This window comes from Drosophila innubila, assembly GCF_004354385.1.
Source record: "Drosophila innubila isolate TH190305 chromosome 2R unlocalized genomic scaffold, UK_Dinn_1.0 1_C_2R, whole genome shotgun sequence".
In the NCBI taxonomy this organism is placed as follows: domain Eukaryota; kingdom Metazoa; phylum Arthropoda; class Insecta; order Diptera; family Drosophilidae; genus Drosophila; species Drosophila innubila.
The window spans coordinates 4,139,071-4,162,143 of NW_022995374.1; the positions used below are offsets into that span (position 1 = coordinate 4,139,071).

General features: G+C 36.0%; 2 protein-coding genes and 1 long non-coding RNA gene across 4 annotated transcripts in view; 2 read left to right on the top strand and 1 right to left on the bottom strand.

Annotated features, from left to right (window-relative positions):
* LOC117782879 (cAMP-dependent protein kinase type II regulatory subunit) overlaps positions 1-16,407 on the top strand; it is a 39,406-nt gene extending 22,999 nt beyond the window's left edge. The window contains exons 2-9 of one of the 2 annotated variants that reach the window (XM_034619972.1): positions 1,779-2,002; positions 11,054-11,235; positions 11,438-11,538; positions 11,726-11,821; positions 12,619-12,766; positions 12,828-12,903; positions 12,972-13,157; positions 15,308-16,407. In XM_034619972.1, coding sequence (XP_034475863.1) covers positions 1,792-2,002; positions 11,054-11,235; positions 11,438-11,538; positions 11,726-11,821; positions 12,619-12,766; positions 12,828-12,903; positions 12,972-13,157; positions 15,308-15,438 — 1,131 coding nt within the window. In that variant the 5' untranslated portion in view covers positions 1,779-1,791 and the 3' untranslated portion in view covers positions 15,439-16,407. Of the gene's footprint in view, positions 1-1,778; positions 2,003-11,053; positions 11,236-11,437; positions 11,539-11,725; positions 11,822-12,618; positions 12,767-12,827; positions 12,904-12,971; positions 13,158-14,424; positions 14,933-15,307 lie in introns of those variants that run through there. The other variant, XM_034619974.1, reaches the window with a different exon arrangement.
* Positions 6,272-9,309, top strand: LOC117782886. Its single transcript, XR_004617335.1, has 2 exons — positions 6,272-6,482; positions 9,073-9,309. It is a non-coding gene; the product is annotated as an uncharacterized LOC117782886 (long non-coding RNA).
* Positions 16,408-18,582: 2,175 nt separating the features above from the next.
* On the bottom strand, positions 18,583-22,876 carry LOC117782857 (transitional endoplasmic reticulum ATPase TER94). The gene is made up of 6 exons (XM_034619922.1): positions 22,719-22,876; positions 21,754-21,856; positions 21,231-21,677; positions 19,523-21,112; positions 19,310-19,464; positions 18,583-19,237 (listed from the first exon to the last, which is right to left on the bottom strand). The coding sequence occupies exons 1-6, from the start codon at positions 22,733-22,735 to the stop codon at positions 19,144-19,146; spliced, it is 2,406 nt and encodes an 801-aa protein (XP_034475813.1). The 5' UTR covers positions 22,736-22,876; the 3' UTR covers positions 18,583-19,143.
* Positions 22,877-23,073: the final 197 nt, after the last annotated feature.

The following is a 23,073-nucleotide window of genomic DNA, read 5'->3' on the forward strand; positions in this document are numbered from 1 at the left end:
ACAATCAATTCAACTTAACTTTAATTTTAAGAAATTGAATGCTTACAACGAGTGTGTGTGTATCTTATAGGTGTGTGAGTGTAAACTGTGAGTATATTATGTGCTGTATATTAAGAAGTGCAAATTATGCATACTACGTACTTGCTGCATAAATGAATGTATATACTTGTTTAAATGTATCTGTATCTGTATCTGTACGTATGTGCATACAATATGCATGAGTGTAATTTTGGCGCCCCGCTGCAAACAGTAAATTAGCATGAAGCTCACGTTCAACGTTTTCTACGAACGCAACGCAACAAACCGGCGACAAATGTGAAAAAATAAAGTACCTATTTAAAATAAAACAATAAAAAATAAGTTGAAAATGAAAATGAAAAAATTCAAATTGTGCAATGTTGAATCACGCGCCAAACGATGACGCGAATTATATTCACTTGAATGAGAGCTAGTTACAGTTATGGTAATGTTATTTCTATTTGTATTGTTGTTGATGAGGTGTTCGTGTTGCTGTTGTTGGTGTTGTTGTTGTTGGGAATAGCTCCCCCGGGCAGCCTTAAAATGACCAATGAGAGCCAGCGGACAGTCAACTGTGGTTCGAGGTCAGAAACACACGCGCTGACAAATTACTGAAAATGTCCACAGAGTGGGACACAGAGAGAGAGAGAAGGGAAAATACACTGATCAAAAAAAATTTTCTAAAATTAAGATTTTAATCTCAAAACTAAGAATTTGGTGCGTTGAGAACATAAAATTCTTAAATTAAGAAAGCACATCTTGGTTTTGAGAACATTTCAAATAAGACCAAGTACTTATTTTATAAATAAATGTATTCAAAGTTATAATCAAAAAACTTAAAAATGGTTTAATAAACTTATTACTTTCATTTTTATTTTTAATTTTGATTTATATACATTTAAATTCTGTCTTGGTAATTTTATAAATGTTATTTTAATTTCTTAAGAGTGGGTTTCGAACCGGCGTCTACTGCTTCACAACTAAAGCGGTTTCTCTAACCAGAGCGCCACGGGGCAACCATTTGTTTCATATGAAATAGTATATATTTACAATTTCCTAGCAATTTATGATTTTATTCTTGTATTAAGAACTTTGATTTTTAGATTTATATTCTTAGTATTGGTAATATGGTCTAAAAATGTTCTTATTTTAAGATGAATTTTCTTGATTGTAGAAGCTAGTCTTTCTTTTCAGTGTAGGTGTAGTGTAGGGTCAGGCAGCTCATCTTTTTCCGTCTCTAGTCCAGTGCAGGAATTCAAATTATGATGATCTCGTGCTGTGCTCTGTGCTCATGTCAAATGTCAGTTGCAGCTTTGAAAAACGGTTCACTGAAATTCAGTTCAGTTTGGACACTTGATTTCATGTCTCTGTTGCAGTTAGTTGTAAATTGATTTGGAAATCGCTGGACTACTTTCCCATGCCCTACACTTGACACTGTACACTTTCGGGCCAAACTGATTTCCACAAAAATGATTGGCAAATATCTTTTGCCCCTTATCACTGGCATTTAAATTTCCCATGAATCGATTTATTTTTAGCTTGAATTTTATGAATTTGAATTGATTGCAAAGCCATCAGGTTATTTTTATAGCTGTTCATAAAAGATATTAGCCGATAAGAATCTATAAATAACGGCTGACGCTCAGTCAAGTAATTGTATTAATCAAATTGTCATTTATCATTATTCTCTTATGCCACATAATAATCTAATTATGGTTTCCGGTTTCTTCATTTTTCTTCTCTTCCTCTTATAATGACAGCACAAATACAAATATGTCTAGCGATTCAAGTCGACGCATTCAGGTGCCTGATGAACTGAAGGAGGTGCTACTGCAGTTCTCCATTGCATATCTGGTCGAACAGCCCTCGGATCTAATTGACTTTGCCGCCGAATATTTTAACAAACTACAGGCTCACCGCCCAACCACAGCCACTAGCGATATTGCTGACGATCAGCAGAGCATCAATTCACAAGATGGCGACGGTAAGTTACGCCTACATTTAATTAACAGCCTTAGGAAACGAAAATAAGGTAAAATTAGATAAAAGAAGTCGGAAAGGCTATAGTCGAGATCCCGACCATACCCGTTACTTATCTCAATATATATTAAAGAACTTTATAGAAATTACTACCTAATAAAAAGTAGTGCATACTTGCTTGTATTGCCCTTATTTTTAATAACTTTGGCTAGCTATTACTGCCGTTCTACTTGTCCGATCTTGGTGCGGTTAAGTGAGATAATAGATAATATTAACAGAAACCGTTAATTACCATAAAAAATGTATTATTTTACACACAGACGGACAGACGGACAGACGGACATGGCTATATCGACTTGGCTGTTGATGCTGATCAAGAATATATATATTATACTTTATAGGGTCGGAGATGCCTCCTTCTCCCTGTTACACACATTACAACGAACACTTATCTATTTTTTAAGTAACGGGCATAAAAATAACGCAAAAAAATATGTTTGAAAGACAAAAATTAGGAAAATACAAAATCTAAAAATTTTTTTTTAAAAAACTCGCCATTTTTGTATTTTTTTTTTGCTATTACTGTTTTATAGTTTTTCAAATTTTCAGAATTAATCAAATAAATTAACCTGCAACAAGACATAACATTTTGTTGAAACATTTATATTAAAATATTTATAACAAGGAGGGTCTACAAATAAGTATTGTGTGCCGTCCTATCTTAAAATTCAATAGTATAACATATTTTTTAATAGATTTTAAATAGATTTTTCCTATATTTTTCGCATATATTTTTTCTAGTTGAAATTTATAATTCATTTTCTATTCATCCTTATTTCGGTTTCTTAAAGTTTTATTATTATTTTACTGTTTTTTCTTTATTTTTGTAATTCCTAAAAATGTATGGAATTCGTATGAGGTACAAACAAAATCAATATCTTAAAGGCTATAAGTTATAGCTAATTCGGTTAAGAATCTGTCTGAAAATGAGTAGTAGGAACATTGCGTGTCCTGGCAACAATATTACTACTTTTTCACTGACTGTCACGTTTGTGCGTCACATTTCAGGAATTGCTTTAACAGCTTTAACTGCGTGCTGCATTTTCTATTTCTTTTTTTATACATTTTTGTATAATTTTAGCTTATAACTTTTTGTTATTGCCGTCATGCAATTTGACGTCAAATGGGGCGTATGCGCAATACGCATAAATAACCACTGAAGGTCTCGGCCCAAAGCAAGATTTGGCCCAAAGCTCTGCACTAAATTCTAATTATAAAATTGGAAATGTGATAACCCCAATAAAAGGAAAACGTAGAAAGCATAAAATGTAATTTGTGCGTTGCGAATTGAAAAGTTTTTCGGGGTTTTGCACAAAGTTTGCGGAGTTTGTGGCAAACTTCAATGTGTGTGTGTGTGTATGAGTAAATTTTGTTACTGTATCTCATTATTTGTGATAATGCGGTGCACGTGTGCAGACAATTAGCGGCAGCTGGCAACCGGTCACGCCACTAGAGCTATCCATGCATCTTGGGGTCATACATCTTCGACCGGCGGCCACACAGCAAATTAAATAATAATGTTGATAAATATGTCAGGGGTCAGCAGGAAGAGCAGGATGAAGACCGGGACTAGCAGGTCACCAAGTTCTTTCATACGCTTGCTTACTCGCACTCGCGCCACTGTTGCCAAGTCAGCTTTTTTCCCGTCAAATCTGACGTTTTTCGAATGTCAAAAGCCGGAAAAAAAAATTGAAAGTTGCAATGGCTTTTTGATTTACAAAATATCTAAATATCTAATATATCGAAATATCTAAGCATATCGAAATATCGAAATATCTAAGCATAGCATAACTTTTAATCGATAGTTGTTGCAATAATATCAGTAATAAAGTTAAGTATTTTAAATTATCTGGGACCAAACCAAACCTACATAGGTGGGTGAGATAATGGTTATGCTGAGATCTACAAATGCTTTTTATTACTAGAATAATAATAAAAACAATGAAACCTATAAGCAACCGAAAATCTCACAAATCTGTTTACATTTTTGGAAGGTTTTCGGTGGGCTTAGATTTTTGATATATTGGCTGTTTATCTGGATTCTTTTAAAATGCTCTAGCTTTTTCTAGCTTTTTTTTGGCTCTGAAGAGTTGCCAACACTGACTCGCACTCTCTCACTCCCACTCTTAGTGTCTCTCTCTTCTTCTTTTTGTCTCTGTATGCTTACATGCATTGTGCGGAGGCTGCCTTGCGTTTTTATCTTCCGGTTAATCAAACACGCAGCTAACTCAAGGGACGCCGTGTCAAGTGAGAAATTGTTGCTTGCCCGTTTACTTCATCTCTCTCTCTTTCTCCCTCTCTCAACCCCCGATTTCCCCCCTGTATTATCTGCTTACTGTATCCTTCTATATTCCATTTGTCATTAAAAATCTATTAATTGCGCACACAGCTCAAGAGCAGAGTAAATAGGCAAACAGGAAGTCTAACCTTTCCCTCTCTTCCTCCTTTTCTCTCACTCTGTCTCTTCCGCTCTTTATGGCCTGACATTTAATTAAAATTTGAAGCGTCTCGTCTTACTATTAGACAGTCACAATGACCTTTTAGACCCTTTAACAGGGTTTTATTATATGGCTACTGCATGTGTAAAGCATTTAATTATATATATTTTTGATCAAAACGACGCATTGATTCGATATGTCTGTTTCTATATTAATCAAGCGCTCAGTTTTAAAGGTTGAAACTTGTTACTTGGTATTTTGTCTTATTGCTGCAGTCAGTAAGTAATTGAAAACTGACCGATTTGGCTCACTTTATTATATATATAAGTGTCAGAAAAACTTGAATATATCTATAGTAAGACATCTCAACTGTAATTACAGTATATACATTTGTTGTTGGCTTTTATATTCTGCCCAAATGTGTTTCCAATCGCTTCACTATATCATATAGCTGCCATAGGAACGATCGCTCTAATATTTACCTTTAGTTTGAAGAACTTTGTTGTTTCTTAAGATATCTCAACCATTTTCTCAGATTATATATTTGGTTGTATCTAATACAACCTGAACAAATTATGATAAAATTAGAATATAAAATCATATAGCTGTCGTAGGAAAAATCAGTCGAATATAGAATACAGAAGAGTATGCAAGGGTAACAAATCTTCGGCGTGCCAAAGATAGTTTTATCTTTCTTGTTTTATTTGCATTATAGTACATTGCTGTATCTCGAAACGAGCCAAATTATCTATGGCTTTGTGCAGTGAAGCCTTCAAAGATTCGAAGCGAGTTCAGCTGAGCGAGAGAAGCACGCAAATAGCACATAGCTCAACTAAAAGTGTGTGTGTATGTGTGTGTGTGTGTGTGCCACGCCCCCCGCTTGCATCGATTGTCGGCTTTGATGTCTATTTATGGTCAGCTTGTTTGGCTTTATTTAAAATTGCTTTAAGCGTGTACACAAAATAAAAAAGCGAAGCAGCTTGGTAAAATGTAGAATATTAAGTATACGCCGTGCGGTACGCACAGCAATTTTTGCGGGTGCCAAAATGTGGCTTAATAAGGTGTGCCAAGGTGTGTGTGTGAGAGAGTGTGGGCGTGTGTGTATGTGTGTGTGAGCGTGTGTGTGTGTGAACGATGAGCATGTTGTACATTTTATTAACGCTCATGTTGGCCACAAAAAAGTCAGCAACGAGCAAGCAGACTTGTACAGCGAGGAGAAAGAGAGAAGAAGGAGAGAAGAAGGAAAGGAGGAGAGGTGGAAGGAGACGAGTTAAAGCAATGGGCGCCCATTGAAGCATGCCAATGAACAGCAGCAGCAGTTTCGCAGTTTTGCTGCCTGGCTTACGCTTCAACAGGCACAAGGAGGACAAGAGGAGAGCAGAAGAGAGCAGAGCAAAGGGGCAGGGGAAGGGTAGGCGTTAGGGCGGTTAGGGATTATGCCAGTGCCACGCCCGCTGACATGGGCTTTGACTGGCAGTTACATTTCAAACATTATTGACATGCCAACGGCGTTTGCAGCAGAAAACTCACGGAAATGGCTGGCCATGAGTGTGAATAGCTGTGTGTATGTGTGTGTGTGTGTGAGTGTGTGCGACTCCTGTTGCGCTTAATGATAAATATAAAAACAAAAAAAACACAGCAAATGTTCGTGTTAATCGAGACAAAGCGCTGCTCTCAGTCTACTTGCTATATATTTATGCTCGACACACAGACGAGCTGTCAATGTGTGTGAGTTCTATTCACACACACACACACACACACACACACACACACACGGATACAGATTGGTATAGTGACAGCTGTGTCTCTTGTGCTGTGTTGCCTACTTACTGAATACAGGCACTATTTCCGCTTCGGTTTGTCGTTTTGTGTCGACCATTTTCCTGCTCAAAGGATGCTGTGGCTCCAACAGCGGCTTTAGTTGCAGCTCAGACGTCACACCGTTAACAGGAAAGACAGACAGACGGACAAACAGACAGAGAGTCAGTCATTTATACTTTCAACTCTGCGGGTCGCGTTGTCAACAACATCATCATCGTCATCATCATTATTAACAGTGTCGCCGACAACTGCTAATGAAATTAATGCAGTCAACTTTTATTTGCCATTTTTAATTAAATTTCTGTCGTGTATGTGTGTGTGGTGCGTGCGTATATGTGTGTGTGTGTGTGCTTACTCTGCGTGTGTGTGTGTTTTGTACTTGAAAACCAAATGCATTTAAGTACTCATATTTCACTACAAAAATCATACTTATTTGTAATAAAAAGTGCATAAATTGCTTGCAATTTGTTTACAATTTCTGTGCTTAAAACAAACGCAAAAGTTAACACTCTAAACTAATTGATAAACTGAGACATGATTGCACTAAATAATTCATTTGCTTGTCTCAATCTCTGGAGTTCACTTCACACACACAGAAATGCTGAGCAGAGCCTTGGGATTGCATTAATTAATCAATTACGAATATCTGAGTGCTAATCTATGTGTTGGTTCTATTGTTGAATAATTGAATAGCATTCAATGGAACAAATGAGAGCAGCTTTTGAATCGTCGCTGCAATCTTGTTGCCAATTTTCATCATATTATAGAACTATGGCTTCGATAGTCGAAAAATATTACAATTTTCTGAATGAACAAAATTTGAATACATAATGAATAAAGAGGCCAAACCATAATTAAAATGACAGTCCGCTTGAATATTGGTACAGTTTTGCCAAAATTATGACAGTTCGAAGTTGCTCAAGTCTTTGACCTAACAACTTTACAAGTCAAAACTTTTCTTAATTTTGACATGATTTTTTACAAGAAATTGAAAGGTCTCAAAATCAAGTTTAAAGCGTTGTTTCATACTAATTACGATATAAGGAGTTGATTAAAAGTGAAAACTTGAGATTTAAAATTTTGAATTTTCGAAATTTCAAAGGGGGGACCCTTACCATCAAAGTCGAGTCTTGGTCAAAAATAATTAAATTTTTTAAATGACAAAAATTTGAATACAGAATGAATTTGTGGACCAAACCATGATCAAAATGACATTCCGCTTGAAAATCAGTTAATTTTTGATGAAGTTATGAGAGATCAAAGTTGTTGAAAAAATGTCAAGGGGTAGGTATGGAAAATTGGATGTTAGATGACTTAGAATCAAAAAATATAAAATTTTCTAGTTGATAAAAATTTAAATGCAGAGTAAATAAGGAGGCCAAATAATGATCAAAATGACATTCCGCTTAAAAATCGGTTAATTTTTGATGAAGCTATGAGAGATCAAAGTTTTTGAAAAAATGTCAAGGGGTAGGTATGGAAAATTGGATGAAGAGGGCTTAGAATAGAAAAAATATGAAATTTTCTAGATGATAAAAATTTAAATGCAAAATCAATTAAGAGGCCAAATCATGATCAAAATGACATTCCGCTTGAAAATCGGTTAATTTTTGATAAAGTTGTGAGAGATCAAAGTTTTTGTAAAAATGTCAAGAGGTAGGTATGGAAATTTGGATGATAGATGGCTTAGAATCGAAAAAATATCAAATTTTATGAATGATAAAAATTTAAATGCAGAATCAATTAAGAGGCCAAATCATGATCAAAATGATATTCCGCTTGAAAATCGGTTAGGTTTCAGCAAAGTTATGAGAGTTCGAAGTTGCTCAAGCATTTGACCTAAGAACTTTACAAGTCAAAATTTCTCTTAGTTTTGACTTGATTTTTTACAAGAAAATGAAAGGACTCAGAATCAAATTTAAAGTGTTGTTTTATAACAATTACGATATAAGGAGTTGATTAAAAGTGAAGTGCTTATAATTTTGGCTTAGCCCTATCAAATATAATTTAAAGTTGTGATTACAGTCTACATGCATTAATTTATGTATACTTATTTACATATAGCTCAAATCAATTGGCGCGTGGTTAAGCCACTTAATTAATTAACAGTAATCAGCAGGACATTTGCTGGATTTGATAATGCCAACCACAAGGCCTTTGAATGGCGAGTAAATTGAATGAAATGCATTAACAGTTCAACCGCAAGACGGTGTTGCATCACACACACACACACACACATACTTATACACATGCCTATACTCAATGGATGGACGTAGAACGTATCCTTGTCCTTGTATCCTGTCGCACTGCAAGCTGAAATAAATAGTCGTCCTTTTTAACAGCTTAAGCTGAAGGATATCGCACACAACTCGCAGTAGTGTGCGTGTGTGTGTGTGTGTGTGTGTGTGTGCGTGCTTGATTGTGTGTGTAATTGCATCATCAAAGTGGCAAGTGCCACACTTGACACGACTTTAACGAATGCCAATGCAAACAGTTTTCCTTTTCCATTTTTTCTTTTTTTGTTTTTGTTTTTTTTTTTTGTGAATTTTAATGATAAATCGAAGCGTGAAGTGTAAAGTGCGAAACGCTGCGATTTTCAGATTTCTTGATTCGCTGACTCAAAGTTAAAGTCGAGTGCATAAATATATATTTATAACGCATACGCAGCGTGTGACGCGCGTAATCTTTATAACTCTAACTCGTGTGCGTATATGAGTTTTCACCTTGAGTTTTGAAACGTGTTTGTACACAACAGGTTCGCATTTTCGTTGCTGCGAAAATTGCCAATAAAAGTAACAAAAATAACAAAAATAACACATATAAAGATTGTAAGCTGCAGCTGAAACTATAACTTTGAATACTTAATATTAAAGCACAAACACAAATAAATAAAGTGCAATGTCTACACAAGTGTCTAGCAATTTATTGGCCGGTAAGCAAAAAAAAAATAACAAAAACCAATACTCGTAACAACATGCCAAATATGATAACTTAAAAAAAAAACAGCACCATAAAACAACACATTTTGGACAGAGCCATGTCACAGCTACAGCTACAGCTATAGATACAGAGACAGCTACAGCTATAGATATAGATACAGAAACAGATATAGATACAGAGACAGCTATAGATACAGATACAGTTGTAAGAAAAACAAAACTGCAAAGATATAACAAGCCTAATATATGCAATGCAATAGAAATGAATTATTATTGCAATAGGTTAACTAATTCAATTGTTTGTCTATACATTCGTTGATGAATTGCAAACAGTACTCGATATTTTTCTATTGTTGTTGTGTTCGTTCTTGTTGTATTATCAAAGCTTAAGAAGCAGCCCATAATACTGCACTAACTGAAAGGCATTAAAAGTGCCATTCGAGCACAATTATTGCAACTGTAGATACGTTTTGCATTCCTATCTGCTGCCCGTATTTGTATCTACAAGTTTGCAGGCATGTATCTATCTATATGCAGATAGTTTTGAGCACACACAAAACTGGATGTGTGGGCAGCTGGACACACAGCATTGCCCCTTTTCGTCCGTCCGTCCGTCTGTCTGTCTGTCCGTCCGTCAGTTTGTCCGTCCGTTTGTTTGCGTTGCATTTCTATTTACATTGCGAGAGTGCATTTCATTTCGCTTAAATGTCTCGTACTCGCTTAGATTCGATTTGCAGAGACATTTGTTGTTTGCTACTGCAACTTGACGCAGCTGGACCACAATAAAAAAAAATATAAAACTAAAATTCACATAAATATCTCCGTGTCTGCTGACGTAATGCATTATGAGTTATGTGTAGCCTCAAGTTGCTGCTAATGATATGTACTAAAAACTGCATCCGTCAGCAGTTTTGATCATCATCCATCTGTCTATCCATCTATGTATCTATGCATTTATCTAGCTGTCCCCTTCTGCTTTGCATTTAATGTGCTCCATAAAGATAAAAAGTGGAACAGCTCTTCATTTCCCATTTTGTGTATACTTAAGCTAATGTGCGCACACATAAAAGTCAACTGGGCTGTCAGGACATTGTCCTCATTAGAGTCCTCATACTCGTACTCGTTGTCAAGCCCAAAAAATAAATGTATTGTCCATTTTCATTAATTAGGCAAATTCTACAAACACTTTTTGACTTTGTCATGTAAAAAAACTTAATTAAATTGCGCTAATAAAAAAGTTGGACAGACAATTTCATTAAATGTAACTTTATTTAATGATAAACTGACAACAGAAATTTTAAAAGCTTATTTCATAATAAACTTAATATGTGTAAAAAGATATCTAAATCAATAATACAATTAAGACAGCTTCTAGAGTCATAAATTGTAGCTAAATCAAAAAATCTCCAGCTAATCACGTGTATTATTGTTATAAATTAGTCAAAAATAACGTTATGAGCTCGTTGAGTCAAGTGAGCCCATTCCTGATCTAGATTAACGCTTAACGTATTAGCAGTGTGACCAGCGCAGCTGTGTATATGTATACAATGAACAATGTGACCATCTACCGAGAATTTTGACATAATTTAGGCAATTTACATTCAGGAGTGCCACAGAAATCAAAACCAAACGAAAATCAAAACAAAAATGTATGGAGAGTTGAGAGGTTTTCGGTTAGTTTCGCTTTTTTGTGGCACCGCTGATTAATTGTATTGTAATTAAAGGCAAAAATTTAAGTATTACTTTAAGAATATTAATTATATTAATCTAATTTGGTCTCTTTTGCTACCATTTCAGCGGAACCACCAGTTGTACAGGGCTCACGTCGCAAATCAGTTTTCGCCGAGGCATATGATCCCGAGGCGGACGATGATGATGAGGGCGCCACTGCCATATTCCCCAAGACAGACGAACAGCGGGCACGTCTCATCGAGTCTGTGAAGAATGTGCTGCTCTTCCGTTCACTTGAGAAGGAACAGGTGCGTTTAGCTCATAAATTTGTAGCATATGTCGAGTGGATGCCAGCGAAAAACAACTTAGACAACCGCAGAAACCGAATCACGTTTGTTTTTTTGGTGCGGTTATTTCTACGTGTGTGAATTGTGGCTGTAACTGTAACTCTAACTGTGTATTATCCTGCTCATAAATGCCTTTTGGCCCTTTTCCTATTTACCAACGTAGATGAACCAAGTGCTGGATGCGATGTTTGAGCGTAAAGTGCAACCGGGCGATTTCATCATACGCCAGGGCGATGATGGCGATAACTTTTATGTTATTGAATCGTAAGTGTCGAGTAGAACAATGCTTCGTAAATTGCGCATACGTCATGTGGACAGATCCCCGCCTCCAAGTAGGCAATTGTATTTTCACACAGCGTATGCGCAATTAATTTACATTTATTCCACATTTGCCGCAATATTTACACAATTCACGCTTAATTTCCAATCCAATTCCATTCCATTTCCACAGTGGCGTCTACAAAGTCTACATTAATGACAAACACATTAGCACCTACAATCATACTGGATTATTTGGTGAATTAGCGCTGCTTTACAATATGCCCAGGTGAGAATAAGCCGAAATATAAATATCAAGAAAAATTCGCGTTAAACTGGGTATTTTATTCATTTGATCAATTAATATACAATGCCGTTGTCTGTCCAACAAATGTGCTAATTTCTCAATCTGAATTCGACACTTGGAAATTTTCGCATTATTACAAATTAATACAGTCAAAAAATGTAAAAAATTCATTAATTTCAGAAGGAAAATAAGTTGTTTAAATAATGTATGGTTAGAACGGTTTAACAAAATTTTTAAATGATTACCAGAATAAAATTATTCTAATAAAATTAATAGAATTGTGAAGGTTCATTAATTTAGAGCCTGAATAAAAAAAATAAAAAAACATTTATTTGATAAAGTAATTAATGATAATTTTGTTAATATTTAAAATTTATGAGCTTTGACGTGTTATGTAAATTCAAACTTAATTAATTTTAGATGAAACTTCATAAGAAATCATAAAATTTCGTTTCTTCGGGAAGATAAGATAGATATTCAAAAGCTTTTAAATTTAAGATAATCATTTAAACAACAAAGTTTTTAAGTTTTTTGGATTGTAAGAAACTTAAAATTGTGGGATAAAAAACTTAGTTCAACAAAATGAAAAGAATTTTCAAGTTTAATTAATTTAGAGCTGCAATTTAAAAATTAGACTGATTTAAAAATAAATAGATTATTAGTTTTAAGGAAAACACTAAGCACACAAAATTTTTTTAGTTTTTTTAAGAATAGAATAGAATATAATTTTTAAAAATTACACATCAATTGCTAACTTTATTTTCTTGATTTGAATAAAGAGCGGCTACCGTTCAGGCGGAAACAAATGGCCTACTCTGGGCCATGGACCGTCAGACATTCCGACGCATCTTGCTCAAGTCGGCATTCAAGAAGCGAAAAATGTACGAGGAGCTGCTGAACAGTGTGCCCATGCTAAAGGCGCTACAGGTGAGAGCAATAGCCCCTTCACTCGAATATTAAATATATAAATATCGAAATCTTTAAACAGAACTACGAACGCATGAATCTGGCCGATGCTTTGGTCTCCAAGAGCTACGAGGATGGTGAACGTATCATTAAGCAGGGTAAGTTCCAATCGAATTGTAGTTGTTCATCAGCTTATATTTATTGCTATTTGGGAATTCCACAACAGGTGATGCCGCCGATGGCATGTACTTCATTGAGGAGGGCACCGTGTCGGTGCGCATGGATCAGGACGATTCGGAAATCGAGATTTCCAAGCTGGGCAAGGGTCAATACTTTGGTGAACTGGCGCTGGTGACACATCGACCACGTGCTGCTTCAGTTTACGCTACGGGTGGCGTTGTTAAGCTTGCATGTAAGTCAAATGCTCCCCCATTAGCCCCGTTATACCCCTAAAATTCCCCGTTACTTTGCCTAAGCGAATCGAACAACGAAAACCTTTTAAATGATTCGCTTCTTAGCCAGCACTTTTAATGCTTTTTGTTTATTGTTTTTTCTTCTTTTGTTTCATCTAATTTGTTTATGCACTTACATTGACGTTCATTTTGCACTGTGTTGTGTGTTGTGTGTTGTGTGTTTTGTGTTGTGATTTGTGTATGTAGTTTTAGATGTTGTTTGCTTTGAGCGACTCTTGGGTCGTTGCAGTAGCCTCCTGCAGCGCGGCATACGAGACTATCGTTATCTGGAACTGGATCTGCGTGCCTACTTCGATAGCCTGCAGGCGCTGTAGATACCCTGTAGATTAGTAAGCCAAGACTGCAAAGCCCCAAACCTTGGTTCCATGCTTTACAACAATATTTTTTAATTTTTATCCTATTTTTCTCAACAAGTTTATCAAATTATTTAAATAAAAGATTGCTATCTTTTTTAAAAATTTAATTTAAGATAATGATAATAGTTTTATCATTAGATTTTAACAACTTCAAAATCAAAATACAGTAAACATTCTAACAAGTAACTCACATAAACCTATTTTTAAAAAAGAGTTTCCTCTATAGAGAAATATTAATTTTATATTTTATACGTTTTGCTACTTAAAAATAACTAAGAAGTTTTATTTGTTAAAATAATATCAATTAAAAACACTTTTTCTCTGATTCATCGCAAAAACCATATTTATTTGGTGGTAAGATTATGGATATTGAATCTTCTGCAGACCTCTGATGATTTCTTGCCATCTTGCAATTCTTTAAGAATTAATCTTTTTTTTTTAAAGAAATCGGTTTTCTGTTTTTTTTTTTTCTCCATTTTTATGGAAGTCTGGAATATTAATAAGAAAAACAAAACGAGTTGCTTGTATAGAAAATTTGACATAGAAAAAAGTGGCTAATACAGAGGTTGCTACAATAAAATGTTGCTTTTGTAAAGGTTGCTTATAAAGAATGTTTACTTTAATTATTAAAGATTAAAATTTAATATAAATTAGATCGTAGTATATTAAAAATTTAAAAAATCTGATATTTCTGTAATTATATTTTTCCGAACTCAAACATTATTTTAAAGGCTAAAGGGTAGCTAATTTTAAGAATTCGCTTTGCAGCCTTGGTATAAACTTATGATCTTTATACCCACTTCTATTAGATTGTAGATGTAAAATTTAGTTTTAATTGAATTCCGTCCAGTCCTAGACACGGAGGCCTTTGAACGAATCCTGGGCTTCCTCACCGATGTTCTCAAGCGCAATATATTGATGTATGAGCAAATGTTCACGGAAATGGCTCGACGTAATACCAATCTATGAATGCGATAATCATAATGACAAGTTTATCAATAACGTTTATGAAACTGCTTAGCAAGTAGCATCTCCAGGAAAGGCATTCTGTGTATTAATGCATATTATTTTATAATTATTTTTTTCATTCAGCTTTAATTTAATTTTGTTAAAATGCCATAAAATTTATTGTACGTTCAGAGACATGATTAAAAATTGTACAGTTGCTAAGTAAATATCGAATTCTTTCATTCATAAAAATCTCTCACACACACACACATACATGCACATTCACAACACACACGTTTACATAGAGACACACGAATATCACGTATACGCAACGTTAAGCCTTTGCCACAGATTAATGTCTGCTGCCGACACAGACAAAACTGAAAATCCTCACCCCCCGCGTCCAAAAATTAAGTAAACAAAAGAGTGAACAAAAAATACGTTACATTTTGCGAATGGTAAGCGCTGCTTCATAGATTATTTATTTATGAGTTGAGGCGCCTGTGGTTGGGAATCGGGTTCAACCTTAAGTGGAAGTACGAATTCTAAGGGGGTTAATCGACTGGTCTCTGGGAATGGAATTTTGAATTGGATGTGGCATGCAATGTTAATTTTTGTGTCATGTTTACTAATACATATTTTCATTATTATTATGCTGTAATTCTTTAATGCAAGTTATTAAAATCTAAGGCATGTTTTATGTTCTATCAACCAAATATTCTTTATGTGTAAATCTTTTACTATACCTCTTGGCTAATTATCAAATTATTCGATTTGCTTATCAGTTCTCGATGTGAGAGCATTTGAGCGTCTGCTTGGACCCTGCATGGATATTATGAAGCGCAACATTGACGATTACGAGTCGCAGCTGGTGAAGATATTTGGCAGCAAAAATAATATCACCGACACACGATAAAAAGTCTGAACAACAAACGCCACAACAACCGCAACAACAACAACAGCAGCGGCAGTTACAACAACAACAACAACAACAACCACAACCAGGCTAATGGGTTATTAGGACTCTACACAACTAAACGAAGGCATATATACAGCAACAACAACAACAACAACAGCAGAGAGCACAACAAATACCAATACAAGCGCAAACCAAACACACACACACACACATATACAGAAATTTTTGATTTAAAACTATGTTTTAAGCTGAGGCTGGATAATACAATTCAAAAACAATGATAACGATAATATGATAATGATAACGATTATGCTAAACAAAAGAAAAACAAAACAGAAAAAAAAAGAAATATTGTATTGTATGTATTAGCAATTGTAATTTAATGTATTTAATTGAAAAAAAAAAAACAAACAAAAACAAAACGAGAATAATACCCAGAGAAGAAATCAGATTGGGCAGAAGAAAGGTAGAGTAACAAGGAAATGTAATTTTTTTTTGTGTGTCATTAGCTCAAAAGAAATGTTAAGTGCATAGTTAATAGTCTTGTTTTTTTCTTACTTTTATTATTATTATTAATATATACTAATTTGTTATCAATTGATCTACGCATAATTTAGCACAATACAGAGGCAAAAACTATGCAAAAAAACTATGCAAAAAAAAAAACTCGTTTGGCTTAATGAAATAAGTTTAATAATCAAAGCAACAACAAACTTGTTTATTGTTTACTAAATATAATAAAAGAAGGATATCAAATAGTCGCAAATGAACACACATCAAGCAAAGAGTTTATATCTACAAAACAAGAAATACAAATACTTATATAAAGTAAAAACTACACATATGCATAAAACAAATCTAATTTATTTATAAAATAAAGTAAAAAAAACCAATCATTGTACTAGTCTATATGTAAAATTGCTGCTTGCAGTGTTTACGAAAAAAACCACAAGATAAAAAAAAAAACAAAAAGAAACACTAAAAAAACCAGCTGAAAAAATGTTTCAGCATATACATTTAAAATAAATCTTTGAAATTGTTTAAAAAGAATTATATATATGAGAAACGCTAAAGAAATGTTATGGACCCTCACCCGTCAAATATTAAGAGATACTTTTTGTTTTTTGGGTTTCCAGCGAGCCAGTAACTAGCTCTTTCAACATTTTCGACAGAACTATTTCAAATGTCCACCTTTTTCAAAAATGTTCAGCTCGTTAAACGACAACAAACAGCACAAAACGATCGATCTCAATATAAGCGAAATTTAATTTTTAAAAACATTCTTCAAATCATTTCTATTTCAATTGGCTCTACAAAAGAGAAGGCTAAAGGCACAATCAATATATATGTTGCATGGGATCAACTTAGAAAATCTTTGAATATGAATATGAAATATCTAGCGCAAGCAAATAATCAGATCTGCTCAGTTATTATATGGAAATTGATTATGGTTTATAATCGGGCTTCAATAACGAGTCCTACTCTGTTGTAGTTAGAGAAAAGCAAAGCAAAGCAAAGCAAAGCAATATCAAAGGCCTAGATGTGTACTTAGTAGAGTTTGGTTTGCAAATTCAAAAAAAAAAAAAGAAAAAAACAGCAGCTAATAGATACTATTTATGCGTTTTACCCCACCCCTAATTCCCCACCCACACCTCTCCTTCCCTTTTATACTCTATACTCTAGCACATATACATACAGACATAGAGAGAAGCATGTAAATGTATCTGTATTTATCTACTTATAACTGAAATGAGCTTAAATATGGTAAACCCAAACTCCAGTACTTTATAAACGTTACTTTATTGTTTGTAAAATGCGTAACTAAAACAAATCTTAGACAGTTAATAAATAACATAATAATATAATAATAAAATAATAATAATAAACGTATACATACGAGTATAGTTATGTAAAAGCATATAAACAATTTTACTGGCATACCAACAGTCGACAGGTGTTCACAAAACTACTTATATAATAATGAAAACATAAATATCATAATTTAAAGAATGAAAGAAAAAAAAACAGAAACTTGTTACACGTGACAAAAATAAAACAATACAAAACGAAGGAAAAGAAATTAAAAAAATATAAAAATACAAAAAAATAAAAATATGTTTAATCCTACATACTACTACTAATTGGTGTCTAGTCTATGTTCAAGACTTTAAAGCAACAAAATTCTTGAAAAACAATTCAAAAACAAAGCGTACATAAATTGACAAAAATATCAAACAAAAATAAAAAAAAAAGAGACAAAAAATAAGATAAATACGATAAAAGTTATGAAGCGTAACTAATTATTTAAGAAGCTGAAAGTGCTGGCCATTTTCTTCCAACAAAAAAACAAAAACAACATAACACGCATACACACACACGCACACCAACAGCCATACACAAACTCGCACACACACATACTAAGTAAAACTGAAGCAACAACAAGCGAAGCTCAATAAAAACGTTGAAAAATAAATAAAGAATGAAAAATTTAAAAAAACGCGCTAAATTAACAATTGAAACTATGTATTTGTATTTTAACTGTTGTGTTGTAATTTATGCATAAAGCATATATTTAATTATGTATGTGTAACAGATAAACAAAAAACAAAAATATGTATGTATGTATTTAATGAAAATATTTAAAGTGTAGACACTGCTAAAAACAAAAAAAATCGAAAAGAAAAACCGAAACTTAATTGGAAACTTGCAATAGGCGTTAATAAATTTAAGGAGAATTATATTCAATTGAAACGCCGCAGAAGCTGCTGATAAAACAAAAAAAAAACAACAAAAAATGAACTTTAAATTAATTTGCTTTTCATTTACGAATGCCAAAATAAATATTTATTTGAATTTGTCATTTAAGCGCAGCAAACATTGGCATGGATATCGTAAAAAGCTAACTAAATATATAAGTTATAGGATCAGATACTGGGTAATGTGTCGCAATCAGTGCAGAGGCAAACATGACGAATGAATACAAGTTTAATAAAAGCGATTAAAACACAAAAACAACCAGTTGTTTGATTTCAAACTAAATTTAGTTGCCAAGCCGGGAAATGCATTTTGCTAAATCAGCGATATTTCTTTTAAAATCAGCAATTATTTAAATCAAACAAAGATAGACGATCCATCATTACATTTCCCTTTTGTAATTTTCCAAAAGCCTTTATCCGACTTTATAATTTTTATTCACTTAAAAACGTAGCTCCAAATACACTTATAATTTTACGGTGTTTAATATATGTTTATGTATTTATCTTTATATGTAGGTGTATATGTGTTTATTGTTTATTATCATTATATAATGTATAAAGAACTCCGATCTCGATCGCTCATCTTCGATCGATAATGCACGAATGATAAGTGAGGCTAATTCTTCTTTTCTTTTTTTTTTTGAGTCGCCAATTACAAATTACAATCTGATCCATAGTTGGTATCAAAATTGTATAAAGTTATGTTATATTATTTATGCTGTTGTTCCTATGCATTATTCTAATGCTGCTGTTGCTGCTGCTGTTGATGATGATGTTAATTTAATGCTGGTGGTGCTGCTAATGATTGCCGCTTTTGCCTCCAGAATCCAAATTTGTATGTGTTTAAAATTGTTTTCTTGCTCGGTTTTTTTTTTTTGTTTTTTGTTGTTGTTAGGAGGAAAAATTCATTTAAAAAATTGTTGTTGTCTTGCGTAAATCTAGAAATCTAACTGTAAAGATCATCATCGCCATTGTCGCCTGGCGAATTAACTGGCATATTGGTGCCAGACCCTGAGGTGTTGCCGGCATTACCGGGGAATCTGTAAACAGTATAAAGAAATGCCTGTAAGTAATCAATTCATATGGGAAACGTTAGGTTTAGCTTGATTCACCTGAAGTTCTGGCCAAAGCCGCGAGACTGCTGCAAAGTTTGAGCAAACATTTCATATTTGCGAATGTCATTGTCCGACACGGAACGGCGAGCAAACTTCATTGCCTCCTCAAAGTGTGCACGTGTTATCTCCGGCACTGGATCATCCTCATCCATCTGCAGGGAATTAAGAATAATATTAAGTTCGCTCTCAGTTTGGTTTGTATGAACTTACGTCCATGGCAGAGTTCTGGTTCTCGGCACGATCCTTTTCACGTCGAATCTCGGCCTCGATGGCCTGGCGAATGGCCAATTTGCAGGCACGCTGACAGATCTCAGTCAGATCGGCGCCAGAGAAGCCCTGCGTCACCTTGGCAATGTATGTTAGGTCCACCTCCTTGGCGAGTGGCGATTTACGCAAATTGGCCTTAAGAATAGCCTCACGCGACTTATCGTCGGGCAATGGAATATAGATCAACTGATCCAAGCGACCCGGACGCAAAATGGCCGGATCAATGATGTCGGGCCTGTTGGTGGCGCCAATGATGAACACATTCTTCTTGGCCCCCATGCCATCCATTTCGGTAAGTATCTGATTGATGACACGATCGGCAGCACCGCCAGCATCACCCACATTGCCGCCACGAGCCTTGGCAATCGAATCCAACTCGTCAAAGAAGAGTACACAAGGAGCAGCCGAACGTGCCTTGTCAAAGATGTCGCGCACATTGGCCTCGGACTCACCGAACCACATGGTGAGCAGCTCCGGACCCTTCACCGAAATAAAGTTCGCCTGGCACTCGTTGGCAATGGCCTTGGCCAGCAGTGTCTTACCACAACCGGGTGGACCGTAGAAGAGCACACCACGGCTGGGCTGCATGCCAAACTTTAGGAACTTGTCGGGATGCTCGACCGGGTATTGGACCAGTTCCTGCAGCTCCTTCTTGACATTCTCCAGACCGCCAATGTCTGTCCAGGTGGTGTTGGGCACCTCCACAACCGTTTCACGCAGTGCCGATGGACTGGACTTGGTCATCGCATAGCGGAAGTTCTCCATGGTGACAGCCAGAGAGGCCAACACCTCGGCATCAATCTTATCATCTTCCAGATCAATCAGATCCATCTTCTCACGGATTTGTTGAAGAGCCGCCTCCGAGCAGAGAGATGCCAGATCAGCACCCACATGACCGTGTGTCTCAGCCGCAATTTGCTCCAGATCCACATCCTCGTGCAGCTTCATGTTCTTGGTGTGTATCCGCAGTACCTCCAAACGGCCAGTGGCATCGGGAATACCAATATCGATTTCACGATCGAAACGACCGAAGCGACGCAGCGCCGGATCAATGGAATTGGGTCGATTGGTGGCCGCCATGACAATCAAATGGGAGCTCTTCTTCATGCCGTCCATCAGTGTCAACAGCTGCGACACAATGCGACGCTCCACCTCGCCGTGAGTCTTGTCACGCTTGGGTGCAATCGCGTCGATTTCATCAATGAAAATAATAGCCGGCGAGTTCTTTTCGGCCTCCTCGAATGCCTTGCGCAGATTCGATTCCGATTCACCGGCCAGCTTGGACATAATCTCGGGACCGTTGATCAAAAAGAAGAAGGCGCCCGTCTCATTGGCCACGGCACGTGCAATCAGGGTCTTACCGGTACCAGGTGGGCCGTACATCAGAATGCCACGAGGTGGCTTAACGCCAATAGCCTTGAAGAGCGACGGATGACGCAGCGGCAGCTCAACCATCTCCTTAATCTGGGCCAATTGCTTGCGGCAACCGCCAATGTCATCATAGCCAACGGCATTCAAAGACTCCTCTTCCTCCTACAGCAAACACACATAACAAATAATATACATATATTGATGATGATAATTTTAATTGCTACTTTAAACGATTATCATATAAGAAGATCCATAGATCTCAAGGGGAATGGAAACTTACCTCACGCTTGATGGGATCGCCATCACAAAAGATTACCGTCTCGGGCGCCACAATGCAGTAGGGCTCCGGATCGGTGAGCACCACTTTGAACTCGATGGGACGCATAGCGGCACGAACAATGAAATTGTCGCCCATGTGAATGGGTCGATAGGCCTCCAAGAAATATGGTTTCAGATAGATCTCAAAGAGATTGCCCGTAACGCCCTCAGTGGTGTCATCAATGGGCAAGATGCGCACACGTTTGCCGTACTTGACATCCGGACAGGATTGCACGGACACCACATCCGACAAATGGACACACAGATTGTTGCGCACCACACGATTCATGCGGATCTTCTCATCCGGACAGGATTCGTCCGACAGCACAATGCAGACGGTCTCCTTGCGACGCTTGCCCTTCAGAATGACAGTGTCGCCACGGAAGAGCTGCAGCTCATCCATTTTCGCCTATAACAGATCAAAGCAGAAGCAAAACAAATGATATGTGATGATGACGTGGCTTTTATTGATGACTGGAACTTACCTGCGAAAGCGACACGACAGAATTATCATCATTCTGCGCCTCCTCGACAATCAGACGATTGGGACGATCCTTGCGCTTCAGAATAGCCGTAGCCAGGTCATCGCTGCTGAAACAACAAGATCAATATTAAACACTCGACCAAGCACAAAAGAGTTAAGAGAGTTAGTTAAGAGAGAGACAACATGTCGCACCGTTTATCAGCGTAGCTGCTTTGTTGTCCTAAAACTTCTTCTTTCTTTTTCAGTCTGTCATCTTGCTCATTCCGATAACTGCGCACAAAGTCAGTGATATCGGCGTCCACTTGCATCGAATGTTCTACATCATAATTGGTGTTGTTGTTGTTGTTAGTGTTGTTGTCATTACTGCTATTACTGTTGCCGGCTTTGTCGTTGCTGTTTGACATTTTGATATTTTTATTGTGGCAATTCCCGTTTTGATTTTTCTTTTGATCCTATTTCTAACTAAAAACACACAACTCGCAAAGTTGTCGCTTTTTTTAATTCAAACGAGCATTATAATTTTCCTGGCTCACTCAGATATTTAAATGTTGTCAACTACAACAACTACAACAACAACAACTTCCACCCCCTCAACCAACAAATTAAAATCCCTGGGCAACAAAGAAACAGCAAGCAAGGGCTGCAACAACAACAAATTAAAATGGACGAATGGCGTTTTTCTTTGGCTTGCCCTAGTTTCGCAACACAGACGAATTCCTGTTAATTATGCATCATGCATTTCGTCATTAATTACAAATTACATTCCTGTTTTGTTCAACTTATTAGTTTTGACAAATATCCTGGCGCGCATTTGTGTACCATTTTCAGTGAATTTTCTTATGTGGCCTTTGAGTACTTTTTTTCACTAGGGCCAATGACTGCGCGAAATTGAAGCTGTCTCACTGTGCAGCTCTTTCTCAGTGTCGGCTTTCTTTTATTGCTGCATTTTGCAAGAGTTACACTTACCCCTTGGAATCAGCCATAGTAAATGATTTGTGATAAAACTTTTCAACTTAAATATACAAATTGGCGCTTTTTAAATTAGTTATAAGTCTTTAAAAAAGAGCACAAGTCTTGTACAAAATCACAAATGATTTAGCTAAATATCTGCTGGGCTGCCAACTGGACAGAAGCAAACGAGTTGGCAGCTTGACGGGCGAAAAGTGCTGAGTCGTGTGATAATTAGGGTTGAGACTTGACAAAAAGTAAAAGAAATCGATATTTTCAAAAATACAACCTCGCGAAACTATCGGCGCTGCCGTATCTAGCTCTTTCTTCTAGCTTTACTAGATTTTTTGGCGCGCTTTTTTAAATGATTGAA